The sequence below is a fragment of the Hemicordylus capensis genome, chromosome 3, assembly GCF_027244095.1.
Source record: "Hemicordylus capensis ecotype Gifberg chromosome 3, rHemCap1.1.pri, whole genome shotgun sequence".
Classification (NCBI taxonomy): domain Eukaryota; kingdom Metazoa; phylum Chordata; class Lepidosauria; order Squamata; family Cordylidae; genus Hemicordylus; species Hemicordylus capensis.
In genome coordinates, this window is record NC_069659.1 from 343446200 (window position 1) to 343464249 (window position 18050).

The window sequence follows — 18050 nt, forward strand, 5'->3', positions numbered from 1 at the left end:
ATTACCAGTTTGAATCCCCGCTGGTAAATTTCCCAGATGATGGGAAATACATATTTCGGGCAGCAGCAATATAGGAAGATGCTGAAAGGCATCATCTCATACTGTGCAGGAGATGGCAATGGTAAACCCCTCCTGTATTCTACCAAAGACAACCACAGGGCTCTGTGGTCACCAGGAGTCAACACCAACTCAACAGGACACTTTACCTTTACTAAGCAACAAACAACCCTGGAAGAGGCAATCTGTGAAACTCTGTTTGCTTATCGAACCACTCATCAATCTACTACAGGAAAACCACCTTTTGAACTTCTGAGCGGGCACAAAGCTACCACAAAACATACCCAATGGCAACAACTGATACAACTTTCCATGCCAACTCACTTTGAGGATGCAGAGATTCATGATCTGGTACATAAGAACAGCAATGCTGGATCAGGCCCAGGGCCTATCTAGTCCAGCATCCTGTTTCACACAGTGGCCCACCAGATGCTTCTGGGGAGCCCAAAGGCAAGTGGTATGTGCATGCCCTCTCTCCTGCTGTTGCTCCCCTGAAACTGGTATTGAGAGGCATCATGCCTCTGAGGCTGGAGGTGGCCCACAGCCACCAGACTAGTAGCCATTAATAGACCTGTCCTCTATGAATTTGTATAAGCCCCTTTTAAAGCCATCCAAGCTAGCGTCCATCACCACATCCCATGACAAAGAATTCCATAGATTAATTATGTGCTGTGTGAAAAGGTACTTCTTGTTGGTCCTAAATTTCCTGACCTTCAGTTTCATGGGATGACTCCTGGTTCTCGTGTTGTGAGAGAGGGGGGAAAATTTATCTCTGTCCACTCCGTGCATAATTTTATACAACTCAATCATGTCTCAATCATGTCTCCCCTTAGTCACCTCTTTTCCAGAGTAAAGAGCCCCAGATGCTGTAGGCCTTGCCACATAAGGAAAATGCTCCAGTCCCCTGATCATCTTGGTTTCCCTCTTTTGCACCATTTCCAGTTCTACAATATCCTTCTTAAGATATGGTGACCAAAACTGTATGTAGTACTCCAGATGTGGTCACACCATAGATTTGTATAAGGACATTATAATATTAGCATCTTTATTTTCAATCCCCTTCCCTAGCATGGAATTTGCCTTTTTCACAGCTGTCATGCACTGAGTTGACACTTTCAACGAGCTGTCCACCACAACCCCAAGATCTCTCTCCTGGTCAGCAACTGACAGCTCAGATCCCATCAGCATATATGTGAAATGGGGGTGTTCCCCCCCCCTGTGCATCACTTTACACTTGCTTACATTGAACCACATTTGCCATTTTGTTGCCCACTCCCCAAGCTGGGAGAGACCTTTTTGGATCAACAAAGCCACAAAGGTATAAACTGTATGTAGATTAGAAATGGGGTATGAAACAGTGAATGTTTCAGGTGGGGGGGTTTGTTCCTTGTAAAGTGACAAAGGGATGTTCCCGATATTCTGGACCAAAACAAATTATCGAAATCTGAGGAGATTCTTGTATATTGGATGATGGAAAGAAATGGAACTGCTCTAGACTTTCCAGCATGCATACTATGAGACAAGAGGGAAGGAGTTTGATCTCCAGGGAGGAACGGGAGAGGAATTTGATCTTGGCTCCAGGTTTGACCTCACAGAGGAGGCTGATGAAAGTGATGCACAATCTGTGCAAGAATCATTAACGGTTCCTGTGCCAGAGACCACGAGAATTACAAGAAGTGTGTGCAGCAGGAGACCACCTAAAAGACTTCAAGAGACTTTGTCACTGAATGTTACATTAATTCAATTCTGGTTGTTATAGAGGTGAGGGGCGTGTTGTATTCTATCTAGTAATCTTTTATGTTTTGTTTTTGAGAAGTTTGTCCCAGTGGGGATCCTGTAGAGACTGGGGGAGGGGTGTAGAGTCAGAAGGGAGAAAGGAAAGGAAGGAGAAATTGGAGTTGTTTCTGAACTCCTAGATTAACTAAGATTAAACTCTTCGTTAAATATACTCAAGATCACTGTGAGCCGGGACTCATGATCAGTGATACCCGGTTTTGGAGAGTGAGCGGGGAGAGCAGGCTAAGCCCGCTTTCCCTGCACACGAGCAGGACGGGAGCCCTGGGCGGCCGGATCGGCCGCCCACACGATTCCTGGCTCTGTGACGGAGCCGGTGGGGGCTGGGGCTAGTGGGGGCCGATTGGCCCTTAGAAGCTCCAGCATGCCCTGCGCAAGCATGCAGCGCATGCTGGCGAGACCCCCGGAGCCGGGAGGTGGCTTTTCACCTCCCCTCTGGGGGTCTCCTCATGAGTAGCCACGACACGGAGCTACTGCCGTGCCCAGGTTCAGAGGCAGTATGTCTCTGAATGCTAGTTGTAGGGAGCAAGAGCAGAGGAGGGCTGCTTGTCAGCTTGGCTCCCCAGAAGCATCTGGCTGGTCCTTGTGGGAAACAGGATGTGGGACCTGATGGGCAGTCATGATGGGTTAGGAACATAGGAAGCTGTCACATACTGAGTCAGACCTTTGGTCTATCTAGTTCAGTATTGTCTTCCCAGACTGGCAATGGCTTCTCCAAGGTTGCAGGCAGGAATCTCTCTCAGCCCTATCTTGGAGATGCCGCCAGGGAGGGAATGTGGAACCTTCTGCTCTTCCCAGAGTGGCTCCATCCCCTGAGGGGAATGTCTTGCAGTGCTCACATTTCTAGTCCCCCATTCATATGCAACCAGGGCAGACCCTGCTTAGCTAAGGGGAAAAGTCCTGCTTGCTACCACAAGACCAGCTCTCTTCTTTGATGGTATGATCCAGCAAGGCTCTTATATTCTTACTGAGGCTGAGAGAGACGTGAGCAGTGGCAGAGCATCTGCTTTGCACGCAGAAGGTCCCAGGTTCAACCCTTAGCAGCATCAGGTAGGGCTGGGAAGGACTCCTGCCTGAAATCTTGGAGAGCTGCTGCCAGACTGTGTAGACAATACTGAACTAGATGGACCAAGGGTCTGACTCAGTATAAGGCAGTTTTCTATGTTCCTATGGTCCTCGATAGGTGAATTGTCTAACTCAGTATAAGTACTTGTGTGAGCACTGTAAGACATTCCCCTTAGGGGATGGGGCCGCTCTGGGAAGAGCACATGCATGCTTGCATACAGAAGGTTCCAAGTTCCCTGCCTGGCATCTCCAAGACAGGGCTGAGACAGACTCTTGCCTGCAACCTTGGAGAAGCCGCTGGCTTTCTCTGTTGCTGCCCCTTCACTTTGTCATCCTCTCCGCCCAGCAGCGTAGTTATAACTGAGCGAAAGGGTGCCAAGAACACAGGGCCCCCAGCTCCTGAGGGGCCCTCCAGGTCCCTCCCTCCCTCCCTCCCTCTTTTCTTCATTATCTCCCTCAATCTGGGGGACTGCCCGAGAGAGGGATGAACATGGGGGCCCCCTCTCCCCTAGCTACGCCCCTGTCTTCGCTCCCGCCCCCAATTCGGTCTGCATCCTCCCTTTCAGCCTTTAAGACCTTACTGAAGACATTTCTTTCAGCCAGGTGTTTGCCCTTTAATTCTTTTTCTCTTGTTTTGTACACCGTCCTGAGTCTGTGGATTGGGCGGTATATTAAATCTTTTCTTTAAATAAATAAGTGCATACATACAGAGCTAGATGGACCAAGGGTCTGACTTGTTATAAGAGAGCTTCTCGTGTTCCTAGCAGAAGGCCAGTGATAAATTACAGCTGCCACCCTGCACTGCTGCCCAGCTCTGTGTGGCCGCCTTAAGAATTCGAAAGGTATTTTCTCCTTCCTCACTGCCCCCCACCTCAGCTAGTGCCAGCTGCCAAGTATGACTTTGCGCCCCCCCCCCCAAAAAGAATTCCAGTTAAAATTATATTCTGTCCATTACAGAATATAATTTTAACTGAATGTCTGTGTGCACAGCAACAGGTGGGGAATGATACTTTGCCAAAGGTACCTAACACCCTAGGGATTACCCTTCTCCGGACTAAATACTGTTTGGTTGATGAGTCACGCTTCATAGTATCCACATACAAATCTAGTCAATAACTAAGCTAATGTGCCCATAATAAATGGAAATCCATTGTGAATTACCTCTTGTTCTTGCAATCTCATAAGTGAATGAAAGTAGGATACAAACAAGGATAATGCACTATTTAATCCCACTTTGCCCAAATGTGCTTTTAGGGAAATGTTGTCTTGTTTTAATTATTGATAACTCCACGGTCCTATGTGATGTACTGCTATATATCTTTTTAGAGGCAAATTTAGTTTGTAATGAAATTGGGTCTCATATCACTTATCCTATTAAATCTTTGCTGAGAAAGGAAATAAAGGCCATCGTGTTTGCTCTGCACATTGGTGCTGAACAGTCATTCCTGTGCTAAAAGCTTGTGAGCCATTTCAGCTGCCATCCTTAACTGCTCAAGTCAAAGTCATCGCAGCTAAACCTGGGAGCCTATTCCACAGTAACTGACGGCAGCCTTAGAAGTGAAGTCCTGGAGGGGTGGGTGGCATAGGCAATGTTGCATGTGGGGGGAGAGATTGTACTTCACTGGTTGCTTGAACCAACAAATCAGATTCCCAGTGCTAAGTGTGTTTGCACCAATACACGTGTGCACATGCCTATATACCCCACTTCTAGGTTCTTTGTTCTCTGTAGAATCTGCACATTATCCAATATATGTACATGTGACTAATGGCATGATTTATAAGCACATGCAGATGAGTGCAGGACACCCTGTGGGAATAGGGAAGATTAGACCCCTTTAGGAAAGAAGAGGGTGATACAAACTGGCTGGCATCCAGACTAACTGTGCACCAGTATGCCAAAGTTTACCACTCTGTTAGCGGAGTATATGATTCCCCTCTTCAACTACTTGTGCCTCCTGAAACAAAGTCTCCAAGGGTCCCCCAAGCCCCAGGGACATGGTTTTGGGAGGCTCAGGATAGGTGGGATTGCTGAACATTCCAGGTGGGTCCTTGTGCAACATAAAACCTGGTACATCAACACAGGGTTAGTCTGGATATCAGCCACTGCAAATGTGGTTGCTTCTGATTACTGATAACAGATGCAGAATGTGTCTGGCGTATTGTGACAAAATGGGGGTTACTCTTGGGATCTACTTTCAGTCGTGAGATTGCTCTGATCCCAATCTAGAAGCCCACCATTCCTTCAAGGTAGGCTGTCACCAGTTGAAGACTGATCTAAAGCCACTGACCAGGCTTAGACATGGCTTCAACAACCTAGAACTGTCCCGCTTGGGACTTACAGGCACTGTACAGCTGGAGTCCACACAACCCAGCTCTAGACAACAATATATTATTCAGAAAACAACTCAACAATAGCAAACGAGGCTCATGGGGAGCATTTTGCAAGTAACCCTCCAGAACCTTTTAAACCAGACTGAAGCCACTTCTAAGTATATGAACTTGATTAAGAAACAAGGGTTGCACACGGAATAAGGAACTGGGGAAAACAGGGGAAACTGGAAGTAAAGAAAGGCACACAGGAATTCAAAAGAAAATACAAAAACCTTAACCAGCACTGTGTTTTACCTTCGTCTAGCCGTAGGCAGGTCCTTGGCTGAAAGAGCATTAATCTCTACAGCTTCTCCCTTTCTGGACACTAGTAGCAGCTGGTGATGTGGTGCCTGGTTGCTGGCAACTCATGATTGTACTGGTGACAAAATGGTGGGGTTCTTGGCATAGTGATTAAAGAGGGGGGAGGCTTCCCCACTCTTCCAGAGACAGACAGCTCTGGGATCCAATGGAAAGAGTCAGTGCATCTCCATGTAATGCTGGTCTTAGGCCAATCCAGGGTTGAGGTTGGAGGTGCCTCCTCCAGTTCAAACTAGACCTACCTTTAGACATGTAAGTTCAGACCCATTGAGGAGGAACCTCCAGTTTGGAGGGAGAACCTCAACCCTGGGTTGGCCTAAGACCAGCATTACACCAGAGATGTGCTGACACTTTCCATTTGATCCTAGAGCTTTCTATCTCTGGAAGAGCCCTGAGCATCTTTTCCCGTCCCCCATCCAAGGACTGATTAAGTGTGTGAAAGAAGAACTCCCACATCCCTCTATTCTATTGCATATGTGGCTGTTTACTGCCTTTGCAGTTTTCCCTTCTCAATCTAAGGCTGGTTCAGACATGTCAAAGAACTCCTACACCCCACCATTCCATATCAGGCTTGGCATATTAGTCACTACTGAGGTAACAGCTCAGTCCAGATGTTATAAAAAACCATGGTGTGTTGCCATGTGCACAGACAGAACTCACTGTGGCTCATGTGCCACTGGCCCCCTTCGTGTGTGTGTAGGAGAAAAAAGCTTAAATCTTCCATTCACAGTTAACAAACCAACCATGGTTTCCCATTTCATCTGATTACAGGTAACTGTGGTTAGTACAGACCACAATTACCTAGGATATTCTGGTTTAACAAACTATGGATTGCACAAACCAGTTCCCTATATATGGATGAAATAGGAATCTCTAGCTTCTTAAAATGCAAATAAAAACTTTGATTCCTCTTTGTATGTAGTTGTGATGGTGATGGGGGCAGGGAAGCCCAAGTTTTCCAACTATTCACGCAAGACAGACCACACAGAGGCCCATTGGGCATGTGCGGCAGCCTCCCAAATGGCCACTGCAACTGAGGGTAGGCCCAGAATGGGCTGAAGACTGCCCGCTCCGGGCGATTTGGACATAAATGGAGGCCAGAGGCAGGTAACTTCTGGAGAACCCCTGCAACTGGGTGGCAGTAAGAAAATTTAATTTTAAAGATTTTTTTTAAAGTGAACCCCCTGAACAAAACTGGGGGGTGTAGTTTCAGGGTGTGTGCCAGAACCCAAACATGCCCAGTCCAGTTTGAGTCTGATCTGGACTTGAACTGAATTGAGCAACCCAGTTTTGTGCACACCCGTATCAGACGGGCGCTCTACGTACCTGAGGAATCACTCTATGCATGCAGCCCAAGGAATCACACAATTCCTTGTAGCACTCTTAACCTCAGCTAAAAGCCAGGTTAGTTAAGGGGGTTAGGCGGGCAGGGAGCAGAGGGATCAGCAAGGATCCTGCCACTTCTTATAACCAGCCTAATTCTGCTTGGAGCAGCTCAGGCAGGTTGTGAAAACAGGCTCACTGTATAATCCGTCAGAATTGAACTGGGTCAATGTCTCAAGCTTTGAGTGAGATGTAAGTTTTTCAACTTTTGGACTTTCCCTAGTAATTATTGGGCCATGCAAAGATATCACACAGAACCATGGTTAAGGCCTAGTTCTGCACAACAGCCCTCGCTTTCTCTGCTTACATGAGTCTCCCAGAAATAATTCTTCCGATTTAGTTTAGAAACAAACCAATATCAGTCATGATGTCCAGACAGGCTAATCCTGGTTTATTCTAACCAACTGCTTAAAAATAAATATAAGATCTACTCCAAACCTTGGATTCATAGCTAAGCTTATTTCAACACAGTTGGTTAGAATAAACTCAGATTGCTTGGTTCAGCCATCGTGACCTATCTTGGTTTGTTTGTTTAAATTGGAAGCAGGATTCCTAGGAAGCTCACAAGGGCAGGGACACATTTACAAGTGCACTGAAAGCTCCGGGACGCTGGACAGACCCAGGCTTTAACTGTGGTTATGCTTGAAATCTGTCCCAGTGTCTTAAACCATCCATGCACAAATGTCATGCTTTTCATTGCGGCAAATTTTAGGCAGGAAAACAGTGAAAAAGAAGCGTTGTTCTCCCTCTCCCTCTCCACTGCAGTCCCAGTCAGGATTTGCTCACCCGCTGCAGCTTCTGTTTGTCAAAGAGGTGGCATTTCTGGACTTAAATATGTTTTAAAGGGGCATGTTAAAGGGAACATGTGGGTGGGTCCTCAGATGACTAACCAACAAGTTGTGTGTGTCCTCAGGACTTTTCCCCAGGGGGTGTTCGTAGGCTGCAATCCTATACCCACTTACCTGGGAATAAGCCCCATTGACAGTCCTATGCAGAAGGACTGGCACAATCCAGGGGGACGGCAACAGTCCCCTCTTGCCTCCCCTTCTGGACACCCAAGTCCTAACTCTTTACTTATTCTGGCAGGTTGCATCCAATGTGTGTTCAGAATTGCAGCCTAAACAATATTATTCTGCCTTTGGGAATCTTTTTCATTTTCTCACTCACCCAAATCCCAAAATCTGCCACTACTCAGAGCGGAAACTCCATTCATGAAGACAGAAGGAAAACCTGGTTTTCTATGCTCGTGAGAAATCCTGCCCCCTAGTGGGAAACATCTTTCATTTAAACATGTCAAAACCATTCCTGCCACTGAGATCAATTTCGGCGGGTGGGGGGGGGGGGGGGGGAGAAAACAAAGGTCAGAAGTACCATTTACTCATACCCTTCCACTTTGCAGTGGAAGAGTGCAAATGTCATGGCCTTTCATTCTCATGCTGCTATAATTAAACCTAAAGTGTGAAAAGCAGCTTTTTAAAAAAAGAATGAATGCAGATTACAGACCACATAACGAGAGAGGGAAAAGACGGTACTATGCATGACTACAGAGCATGGCACAAAATACCAACCTATCGATTACACAAACATACATTTGTTAGATGTAGGGTGCTACTGATTTGCCATCTTATCTTATGTATGAAGAGGCAACAGATGCAATACATCCATGTGATGGTTGCCTTTGTTTCTTCAAACACAACAAAGGAAAACAATTGTCCATTTTTATACACTCCAGATTTCTACCGGATGAGGTAGAAGTTGGGTAGCCAGTGCTTGCAGCGTCAGATCATCCCTGCCATATATAAGACACTGGTAGGTTGAAACCCTTGAGATCGCCTTACATCAGGCAAGTCTGAGCACACCAAGAGGCACCCTGCAGCCCAGCCCGAGAGGGAATAGCAGAACTGGCTACGTGATAATAAGGTGAAGAGAGACTTTCTAAAGTGGTGGGTTCTCTTATATTTAGCTGGGGGAGAGCAACTGTCCCTATTCAGTCCTACGATGGCATCCCTACAGTGGCTTTTGCGGGAGTATCTTGTGTTTGTTTTTAGAATGTGAGCCTTTTGGGGACAAGGAACCATCTCCTTTTTCTTATTTTTTTGGTTGAGCCCAATTCTCCCCTCATCTTGCTTTATAGGGCATACAGATGTGTGTGTGTGGTCCCCTCCCCCCCATTTTTGTCTTAATGAATGTTTTACTTTGTTTTTATTCTGTTGTAAACCGCCCAGAGACGTAAGTTTTGGGCGGTATAAAAATGTTTTAATAAATAAATTTTTAAAAAGATGAATTTTACCTATTTTTGTGATCAGATAAACATCCAGGCGTTACACTAAATGTTGCTACATTCTGTGTAGCTGCATGTAAGATTATCCAAGAATGCACTCAAGCTATCTCTAAGAGCTCATTTGTCAACCTATTTCATTTATTTATTTCATTAATAAATAAACCTATGACGGGAAGCTATTGTGTTTTTCTTATTCATCCAAGACTGTCAAAATTTGAGTTTACTTACTTTCGGGTAAATCACTTTGAGAACTTCTCTGTTGAATGAAAAGCAGCATATAAGTAATTGAGGTTTGTGGGGCAGGGCAATCCACAGGCCTGGCTATATTCTACAATTAGGGATTGTAGGTCCCCTCAATAGCAGTTGCAGGGGAGCCACAGCAGGAGAGAGGGCATGTTCTCACCTCTTGCCTGTGGGCTCCTCAGAGGCATCTGGTGGGCCACTGTGTGAAACAGGATGCTGGACTAGATGGGCCTCCTTGGGCCTGATCCAGCAGGGCTGTGCTTATGTCACACTGCTACTTGCCACTTGTCACAGCTGTCTGCTCTCCAGCTCAAAACAGAAGGCCAGTTCAGACGCTGGTGGGAGAAGCCACCTCCCCAAGTATGGGAGTTGCACGCACTCCCATGTCAGGTAAACACAAGGTCGGAGGTGGGGAACTCGATGGTGAACTAACCCCAGCTGGCGGGGCAATTTTAGTGGCTACCTCATTCTCAAGCTGGTGATGGAAGCTGGTTAGGGTGTGAGCGTCAAACCCAGCAGGGGCTTCAACCACTACTAAAGTTCCCAGCTCCTTGTTTTTAACTGACACGTGATTGGCAAGGGAGGAAGACACACAACTCCTGAATTAGGGCAAGAGGCTTCTCCCACCCTCATGGTGATTGCGTGAACTGCCCTGGAGTGGTGCTCCTGGACCATCACACACACTAAAATGACACTAATCAAATACCTTGGGCTTTACTTGTCCCCCACTTACCAAGAGCCATTATTGTCCACTACCGCCTGCAATAGACATAATATTTAATAATGACATCATTCATTAATGACTTGATTTGAAATTTATTTTGAAACTGAATTATAGAAGGAAGAGTATTCCTCAATACTCTGCTTTCAACAACATCTTATCTGCGTTTTCCCATTTTGCACAGTTCCTCTGCAGGAATTTGGGACACAATTTTTTTGACTTTGGTCATCCACTGTTGGGGAAAAAAGCCCAAAGCAGGAAGCACAGCTTCTTTCCCCTTAGGACAGAAACAGCTCCAAATTGGTAGCATCTAAAAATATTTTATCTTGTAATACAGAAATCTGGGTTTATTTATACTGGTTTGACAGTCAAATGACAGAAATAAAGCAGTGAAATTATTCATGCCCCCCGCCTTCCAAAAACAGGACCACTGGGAACTCCCATATGTATTCAAAGAAGTCCTTTGGGCAAAGAAATATTTAAGTTTTACATTTCACTGTCTTGGCAGTTTTCCTTTTTGACTTTGTTTTGGTTTTTTGCACAGCAATCTTTGCACTTGAAGGTGGCAGTTTGAAAATTATTTCTGCCTCTTCAGTTGCATTATCTTCTGGCTGAGATTTTCGGCGCTCAAGAACTGTTGGCGTACACACCGGGGTAGGATCCTGGAAGAAGAGAGAAGGTTGGTGCCAATTATACAGGACTACCATTGTTCTAAGCCACCTAATGGTGCAGTGGGCAAATGCTTGACTAACAAGCAGAAGGTTGCCGGATCGAATCCCCACTGGTACAATAGCTAATAACAATAGTTCTAGTTATTGTGTGTGTGTGTGTGTGTTTTTCAACTTGTGTACACAAATTTTTAACCAAGCTTGTATTGGCAAGTAACAGCTGTAGCTGGACCAGAACCTTGCCCAACCCATCCTCACTACTCAAGATGGGAGCCCGACCATCTGCCTCCAATTGTTTTCTGGAGAACACGCTGTCAACTGTTTGGTATGCAAGTACTGTAACTTTATCCATTATCTCTGTTGCTGAACCAATGAGTAAAAATTCCATGCCATCCAACTAGGGAGATGAGAACAAGAGGGGCGGGGGGTATGTCAGTACAAAAAACAGGGCATCTGAGCTGCCAGAACTACAGCATTACCACTGATCTGTCAAGGAGCATGGAAGGCACAAAATGTATTCAAGGGTGCCACTAGAAGGAGTGATGGGCTCATTCCTGTCATGAGCCCATCACTGGGAACCAGTTATGGCTGAGGTTTTTTGTGTGTGTTTTTTAAGATGTGCATCAGCAAAATGATGCAGTTGTGCCTGATTCAGAGAAAAACTACACAGGAACACACGAAGCTACATTCTACTGAGTCAGACCATTGGTCCATCTAGGTCAGTACTGTCTACCCAGACTGGCAGCGGCTTCTCCAATGTTGCAGGCAGGAATCTCTCTCAGACCTATTTGGAGATGCCAAGAAGGGAACTTGGAACTTTCTTCATGCAAATGATCTTCTCAGAGTGGCCCCATCCCCCAAGGGGAATATCTTACAGTGCTCACATCTAGTCTGCCATGCAAATGTAAACCAGGACAGACCCTGCATAGCAAAGGGGGCAATTCATGCTTGCTACCACAAGACCAGCTCTCTCCCATGAATGCACATCATTTTGTTTCAGTTCTCTCTCTTCAATGCACGTCATTTTATTATAAAGGATGTGCATCATTTTGCTAATACACATCCTTAAGAAAACCCAACCATAATTGGTTCCCAGTGATGGGCTCAAGATATTAACTCAGAAGAATCCATTCAGTATCTAAGAACCAAACCCTTTCCTGCCAGAAGCATCTTGTAAAGCAGCAGTTTTAAACACACCTCACTGTTTACGGACACATTCATGCTGGAGTCTGATTTCAAGAGCTTCTTTGTCACAGGTCTTTCAGCAGCCTGTGGGAAAAGAGTATCATCATCAGTTCTTACAATTCTTATAAAATTAACAAGATCCCCTTCTAACCTGCTTTTAAAACTAAAAATTCCCTTTGTGTTAATATTACTCAACATGCATATCATTAGTCTGGATGTCAGCTGGCGCTTACAAATCTTACTAAAAACATGTTAACTAAGTATTTAAAATGTATAGAGTAAGGGCAGACATGTTTCCAGACACATATACCATATGGGTATACTCTTCAGGAAGCTGAGACTGGCTATAGCACTCTGTTAAGTGCCCACTTGATGGCAATTCCAGGCTTGCCTCAGTGTCACGCATGAAATGGTATAACCAAATCAAAGACTCACAGATCCACCACATTCAATATATATTCTTCTTAATCTCTTGAGGATACCATGGACAGCCAGGAAAACAAACCAATGGATCATAGAACAAATCAATCCAGAATTTTCACTCAAGGCACACATGACCAGGCTCAAACTATCATACTTTGGACACATTATGCAAAGACCCAGCTCCCTTGAGAAGTCCGTAATGCTGGGAAAAGTTGAAGGAAAGAGAAGAGGACGACTTGCAGCAAGGAGGATGGACTTGATATGACAACAATGAAGACACCACTGAGGGACCTTAAAGGCCAAGTGGAAGACAGATCATCCTAGAGAGAATCTATCTATGTGGTCGCTAAGAGTTGGCACCAACTTGACCAATCAATCAATGACTCTCTTGTTTAATGCACTTATTTTGCAATGAGTGCTTGACTTAATATTCATGTTTGTCCCCACCCCTTCTATTTTGCTGAACACTGCACAGAGAACGAGTATTAACTTACAAAGCCAGGAAAATCGTAATCGATCCCCTTCTCGGCCAGTCTTTTCCGCAAGCAACTCTCTTTCTTCAGCAGCCGCCGCATCATCTTTGCTTTCTGCTGGGCTGATCGTGTCCGATTATAGCGACTTACTGCTGGATGGGAGGGCTTACTGAATTTCTTCTCACTGCCTTTGAAGAGGTTGCCATGCACTTTTTCAGGTGGCATAAACTGGCCTGCATCACAAGAAGCATGTTACAAACAAAAGCTAAGGGCACAAAGCATCAAAGCAGTCATTTTAGTCGAGTGTTTTCCAGTTACGGATTCCAGGGTAGTGTAAAAACCTTCTCCTTCCTCCCCTCCTTAGACTATTCTTAATAGGCACAACTTTGGGCTGCATTACATGTTCTGCCTCCCAGCATATCAAGGGGTACAAGGAGTGCCCTGCAGCAGGGTTTCTTAACCTTTGGCCCCCAGATATTGCTGGACTACAACTCCCATCATCCTCAACCACAAAGGCCATATCTGGGGATAATGGGAATTGCAGTCCAACAACATCTGGGGGCCCAAGGTTAAGAAACCCTGCCCTGCAGTATTCCCTCTAATTTTTTCTCATCTGTGTGTGGAATGAGTTTTGTTTCTGGATGGCAGTATCAAGGAAATGTGTGTGCGTAAGCGCGCATTCAGAGTGGGACCTTCCTGATTCAACTTGAGCAGGATCCAAAATGAACTGAGCTGACATTAAAAAAAAATTGTGAGAGCATGCCTTAAGAGGAACACTGACTGCACTGCCTTCATCCACATGTCTGGACTCTCTATTTCTTGCACATGATGCTTCAGTATGCCATACACACTTGCTCACATCTCACAGCTGTTCTGCCCACTCAGCTGCTTCCATGCGCTTGGACTGGCTCCTTCCACTACTGCCACATGCTTCCATCTAGCTTTTCTTCACTTGTACTTGTTCCAAGAGGTGGTTAGGTATAGAGAGTTAGATTTTATTCATGTTATTTTTTAAAAATGCCACTTTTCAGCCACCCCTCTGGTATGTTTTCCCTAAGGCCCAAACCTGGCTTTCCAAAACTTCTTAAGCAGAGATCCTTTCTATAGCCACATCTAGAAATCTCCCTTACTCTTGATGCAAGTTATTTATTCCCAACTGGAAGAAGAAGAAGAAAATCATATATGAATCTCAGCTGAGAACAATATGTACAAGTGATGGTAAGGACCGATTAGGTCAAGAGATTAGCTGGCCAAATGTTTCTTTGGGCATTAGACACTCTCTCAGAGCCCTCTATAAAAATCCATGCAGAATTGCTCTTCAACAGATTAGCCTATATGTGGTCAAGTTGTTTGGGAGAAAGGAACTCACCTCATTCCCCTTTCAAATCCCATGACAAAGGGCCACCATAACCTACACTTTACTCCTGATGGCAAGTCCAATACACTACAGGGCACACAGTGTCAAACACACCAATTTAAGTGAGCCTGCCTCACTCTAACATCGCACACAACCAATGGCAAGCACAGCAAGGGGAAGGAATTTGTGGAAGCTTCACCTATTAAGTAGTATGTGTTACCTCATGCTATTGGGGGTTTGGTTTCAACCCCAAAGCAGGCAGTTCCCTGGGGAATGTGACTGCAGCTTTGTAGGGGAACCCCCCCCCCAAAGTGGAGCAGATCACCACAGATAAACGCAGCGAGCTTCATGTTGGGGTTTCTCCTGCCTGGGTCTTGCAGGGAGGACCCTATCAGGTGGGGGAAGAAATAGACATCAATACGACCACCTGGAAGCATTCATGCTGGCCCCAGCAGGGAGACATTGCCTCGCTGTCAACAGCTTTGCAGGATTGGGAGCGGCTCCCACGAGATCTCAAGGCAAGACCTCGCAAGACTTGTCCCAGCTGTCAGGAGCTATATAAGGGAGGACTGGCCAGTGACGAGGGGCCAGTCCAGGAGGGGGGCACGGTGATGAAGGAGCCCTGGGACTCTGACTGAACCTTGGGGGTAGTAACACTAGGGCAGGGCTGGTGAATGGAACAAGCCCTGCCTGTAAGCCTTAAAACTGCCCAGGATCAAAACTCTCAGGCCATCTCAACTTCTTTGGCAGCGGAAGGTGGGTGGCTGTACCAAGAGCCAACAGGCTTATACTGAATCCTAAGACTGGGTATGTTGAGCTGCAATTAAAAGGCAGTCAGCTTTAATGAGGCAATCTCTGTCTCTGAGAGAAAGGTGGCAGCTGAAAGTATGAACAGCAAAGATAGATTGGGAATGGGGATGAAGACCTGGGTGGGAGAAAAGCCGATGTGAATGGCAGGTTTGGGGGGAGAGTTTTCTGAGTAATGAACTTTGCCTATTCCAGAACTAGTCATACTTTGAATCTGCTATACTTTAAATACATGTCACTAACTGCCAGGGAAATACCTGTTCAAGTTTTATGGACAACAAGTTTCTATACTTACATTTCAAGAGTCGCTCACAGAAAAGGTAGTTGTTCATGGTATCTGCAACAATCTTAGCAACTTCATCACATTCAAATTCCAGAAATGCATAGCCTTTAGTGCCCCCAGTCTGTTAAAGGTAAAAGTACAATTCTAAAAGTTACATTCACATAGGAAAACAGAGTCCCTGCTGGACATTGTTTTTTCTTGGATAAGGATCTTAATACAAGAAAGGGATACTAAGCCATGATATGAATAGCAATGAACTGCCTTTAATGCAAGCAAGTGTTCTTTGAATTCTTTAAAATAAGCAGTTCTGCATAAAAATATTTTTAAAAGAACTGTCACAGCAAGTTAATTGACACAAGGAGTTTCTATGCTAAATTACATAAACCAAGATTGTCCGAAAGGCCAATATGAATGACTGAAGAAACTTGGGCTCTCCATTGCAAAGACTGACAGGACCTGGTTGGAGGGGAAGGAACTGAACTGAATCCTTTAAACACCCAACCAAATAAGCCTTCAGTAGAGGAAAGCCTATGAAATGCACAGTATTAAAAAGAAAGGGTGTATCTTCAAAGTTAGAAATAAAGTTTGAAAGAACATTTCAAAGCACGAGTTACCTTTTTACTCCTTGCAAGTCGAAGCCTTGTGACTGTCCCAAACTGACTGAAGTATTCTTTGAGCTGTGGTTCATAAAGGCCCTGAGGAATATGACCCAAGTAAATGACACCAGGGGTCAGCTTTTCAACCTGTAATATAAAGTGAGAGAACACAGGAACATCACTACAGACTATACCTCTTGCACTTCATGGTCATTTAACCTTAGTCTTAAAACGTTTTTCTCTACATATCTATATACACACATTCTTCATCAACTGAGGATTACACTTTGCACACTTGATGTGAAACTCGATGCAGTCCATTACACACTTGTTGCATAACCAACTGTAGTCCACGAAAGCTCATGCTAAAATAAAACAAGGTGTCACAAGACTCTCTTGTTCTTCCGAGGGAAGTTCATCAAGCCCCTGCTTCGAATACCTTCAGACATCAGTCCAAGATTTGGCTCTTCAGAAAAATCCTTTGAGCTAAGCACGTTTCTGTTCAGTAGGCAATGAGGTTTTTAAGCTCTGATGTGTTATTACTGTTGATACTATTTGTATGGCACTTTTTTAGAGTGCAAAGCACTTCACATGTATTATAATGAAATCCTTATAAACAGACTGTAAGCATTATTTATCCCCATACTGCAAGGTGGAGAGTGGGTGGGACTAAGTCAGAGAGAGCAGCTTGTCTAAAGCCACTTAGCAAGTTCATGGAATGTAAGAGACTTGGATTAGGAGAGTCCAGATTCACAGATCAGCCTCTTAACCACTAGACTTACAACCAATGTTCCCTCTAACAGGGATTTCCAGATGTTGTTGACCACAACTCATATAATCCCCAAGCAAAGGCTACTGCAGCTGGAAACTGTAGTCAACAGCATCTGGGAATCCCTGTTAGAGAGAACACAGCTTACAACAGCTGTGTTAAACTGTTGCTGGTGTATGTGTGTGTATGTTCTGGTTTTTATCACCATTATAGTTTTTTTTAAAGTTACTGTTTTGATAAGATAAAAGCATATGGTTGCCAACTCTAACTGCAGCACTTCTAGAGAGTCCCACCCCACTCCAACAGCAAGCCATTAACATATCCAGGAATGCTTCCTTCAGTCACCTGGATATTCTCCCAGGCCAGTCTTGGAGGGCAGGCAACCCGCATAAAGCAAGAAACAGAAACTCTGAATAAACCAGGATGGGGCCTTAGCTCAGTGGCAGAGAACCTGCTTTGAACACAGAAGGTCCCAGGATCAGTCCCCCACATCTCCAGGCTGGGCTGGGAAAGACCCCGGTCTGAAATCCTGAAGAGCTGCTGCCAGTCAGAGTAGGCACTACTGAGCTAGAGGGAGCAGGAGTCCGACTCAGTATAAGGCAGCGTTCTATGTGTGAGCAAATGGAGAGCGGGGGGTCGCCCCGCAGCCACCACGACGCGGGGTCCTTCCTCACCTTGGCAGCGGCCGTCTTCCTCACGCGCTGCACCTTCGCCTGGAACTCTTTTTGCCGCTCCGGGTCCAAGGAGAGAAGAGCAGAGGGAGCCGGTTCTGCGGCCGCGGCAACAACCACCGAATCCGCCATGGCGCGACGACAGTGGGGAACGGCAGCACATGCGCACTCCACCCACCACCGGATAACCTTACCGACACTTCCGTTTGGGCCACCAGAAGATAGAGAAATAGGGGGCGGAGAGGAAAGATCAGTAGCGGCCCCTGCCGGCTGGAGGCTAAAAGAGCAGTCAAACGAGGTTCTCGACTCGAAGACGTCCCAGCAGCAGCAGCGCACAAATGGTACAGAGAGCCTGTGTGTTTTTGCTCAGAAGTGTTCGTCGTTCTACTGTGTTCAGTGGGGTCTACTCCCAGGTAAATGTTCGTAGGGTTTCACTTTCAAGCCCGGGCAACGTACGTGGGAGTAGACCCTATTGAATACAATGGGGAAAATCCCTTCTGAGTAAAAATACACAGGCTTGCGCTTTTAACCATCTTCGCTCACAGGGATGCTAGGGGCACTTAGGCATATGTATCCTAGACATTTA

At 45.5% G+C, this 18050-nt stretch overlaps 1 protein-coding gene across 1 annotated transcript; it reads right to left on the reverse strand.

The window, feature by feature from the left end:
* Positions 1-10311: 10311 nt before the first annotated feature.
* On the reverse strand, positions 10312-17664 carry NIFK (nucleolar protein interacting with the FHA domain of MKI67). The gene is made up of 6 exons (XM_053313014.1): positions 17468-17664; positions 16043-16171; positions 15441-15549; positions 13003-13214; positions 12098-12169; positions 10312-10894 (listed from the first exon to the last, which is right to left on the reverse strand). Exons 1-6 carry the CDS (start codon positions 17594-17596, stop codon positions 10712-10714), a joined length of 834 nt encoding a protein of 277 aa, XP_053168989.1. The 5' UTR covers positions 17597-17664; the 3' UTR covers positions 10312-10711.
* Between the last annotated feature and the right edge of the window lie 386 nt (positions 17665-18050).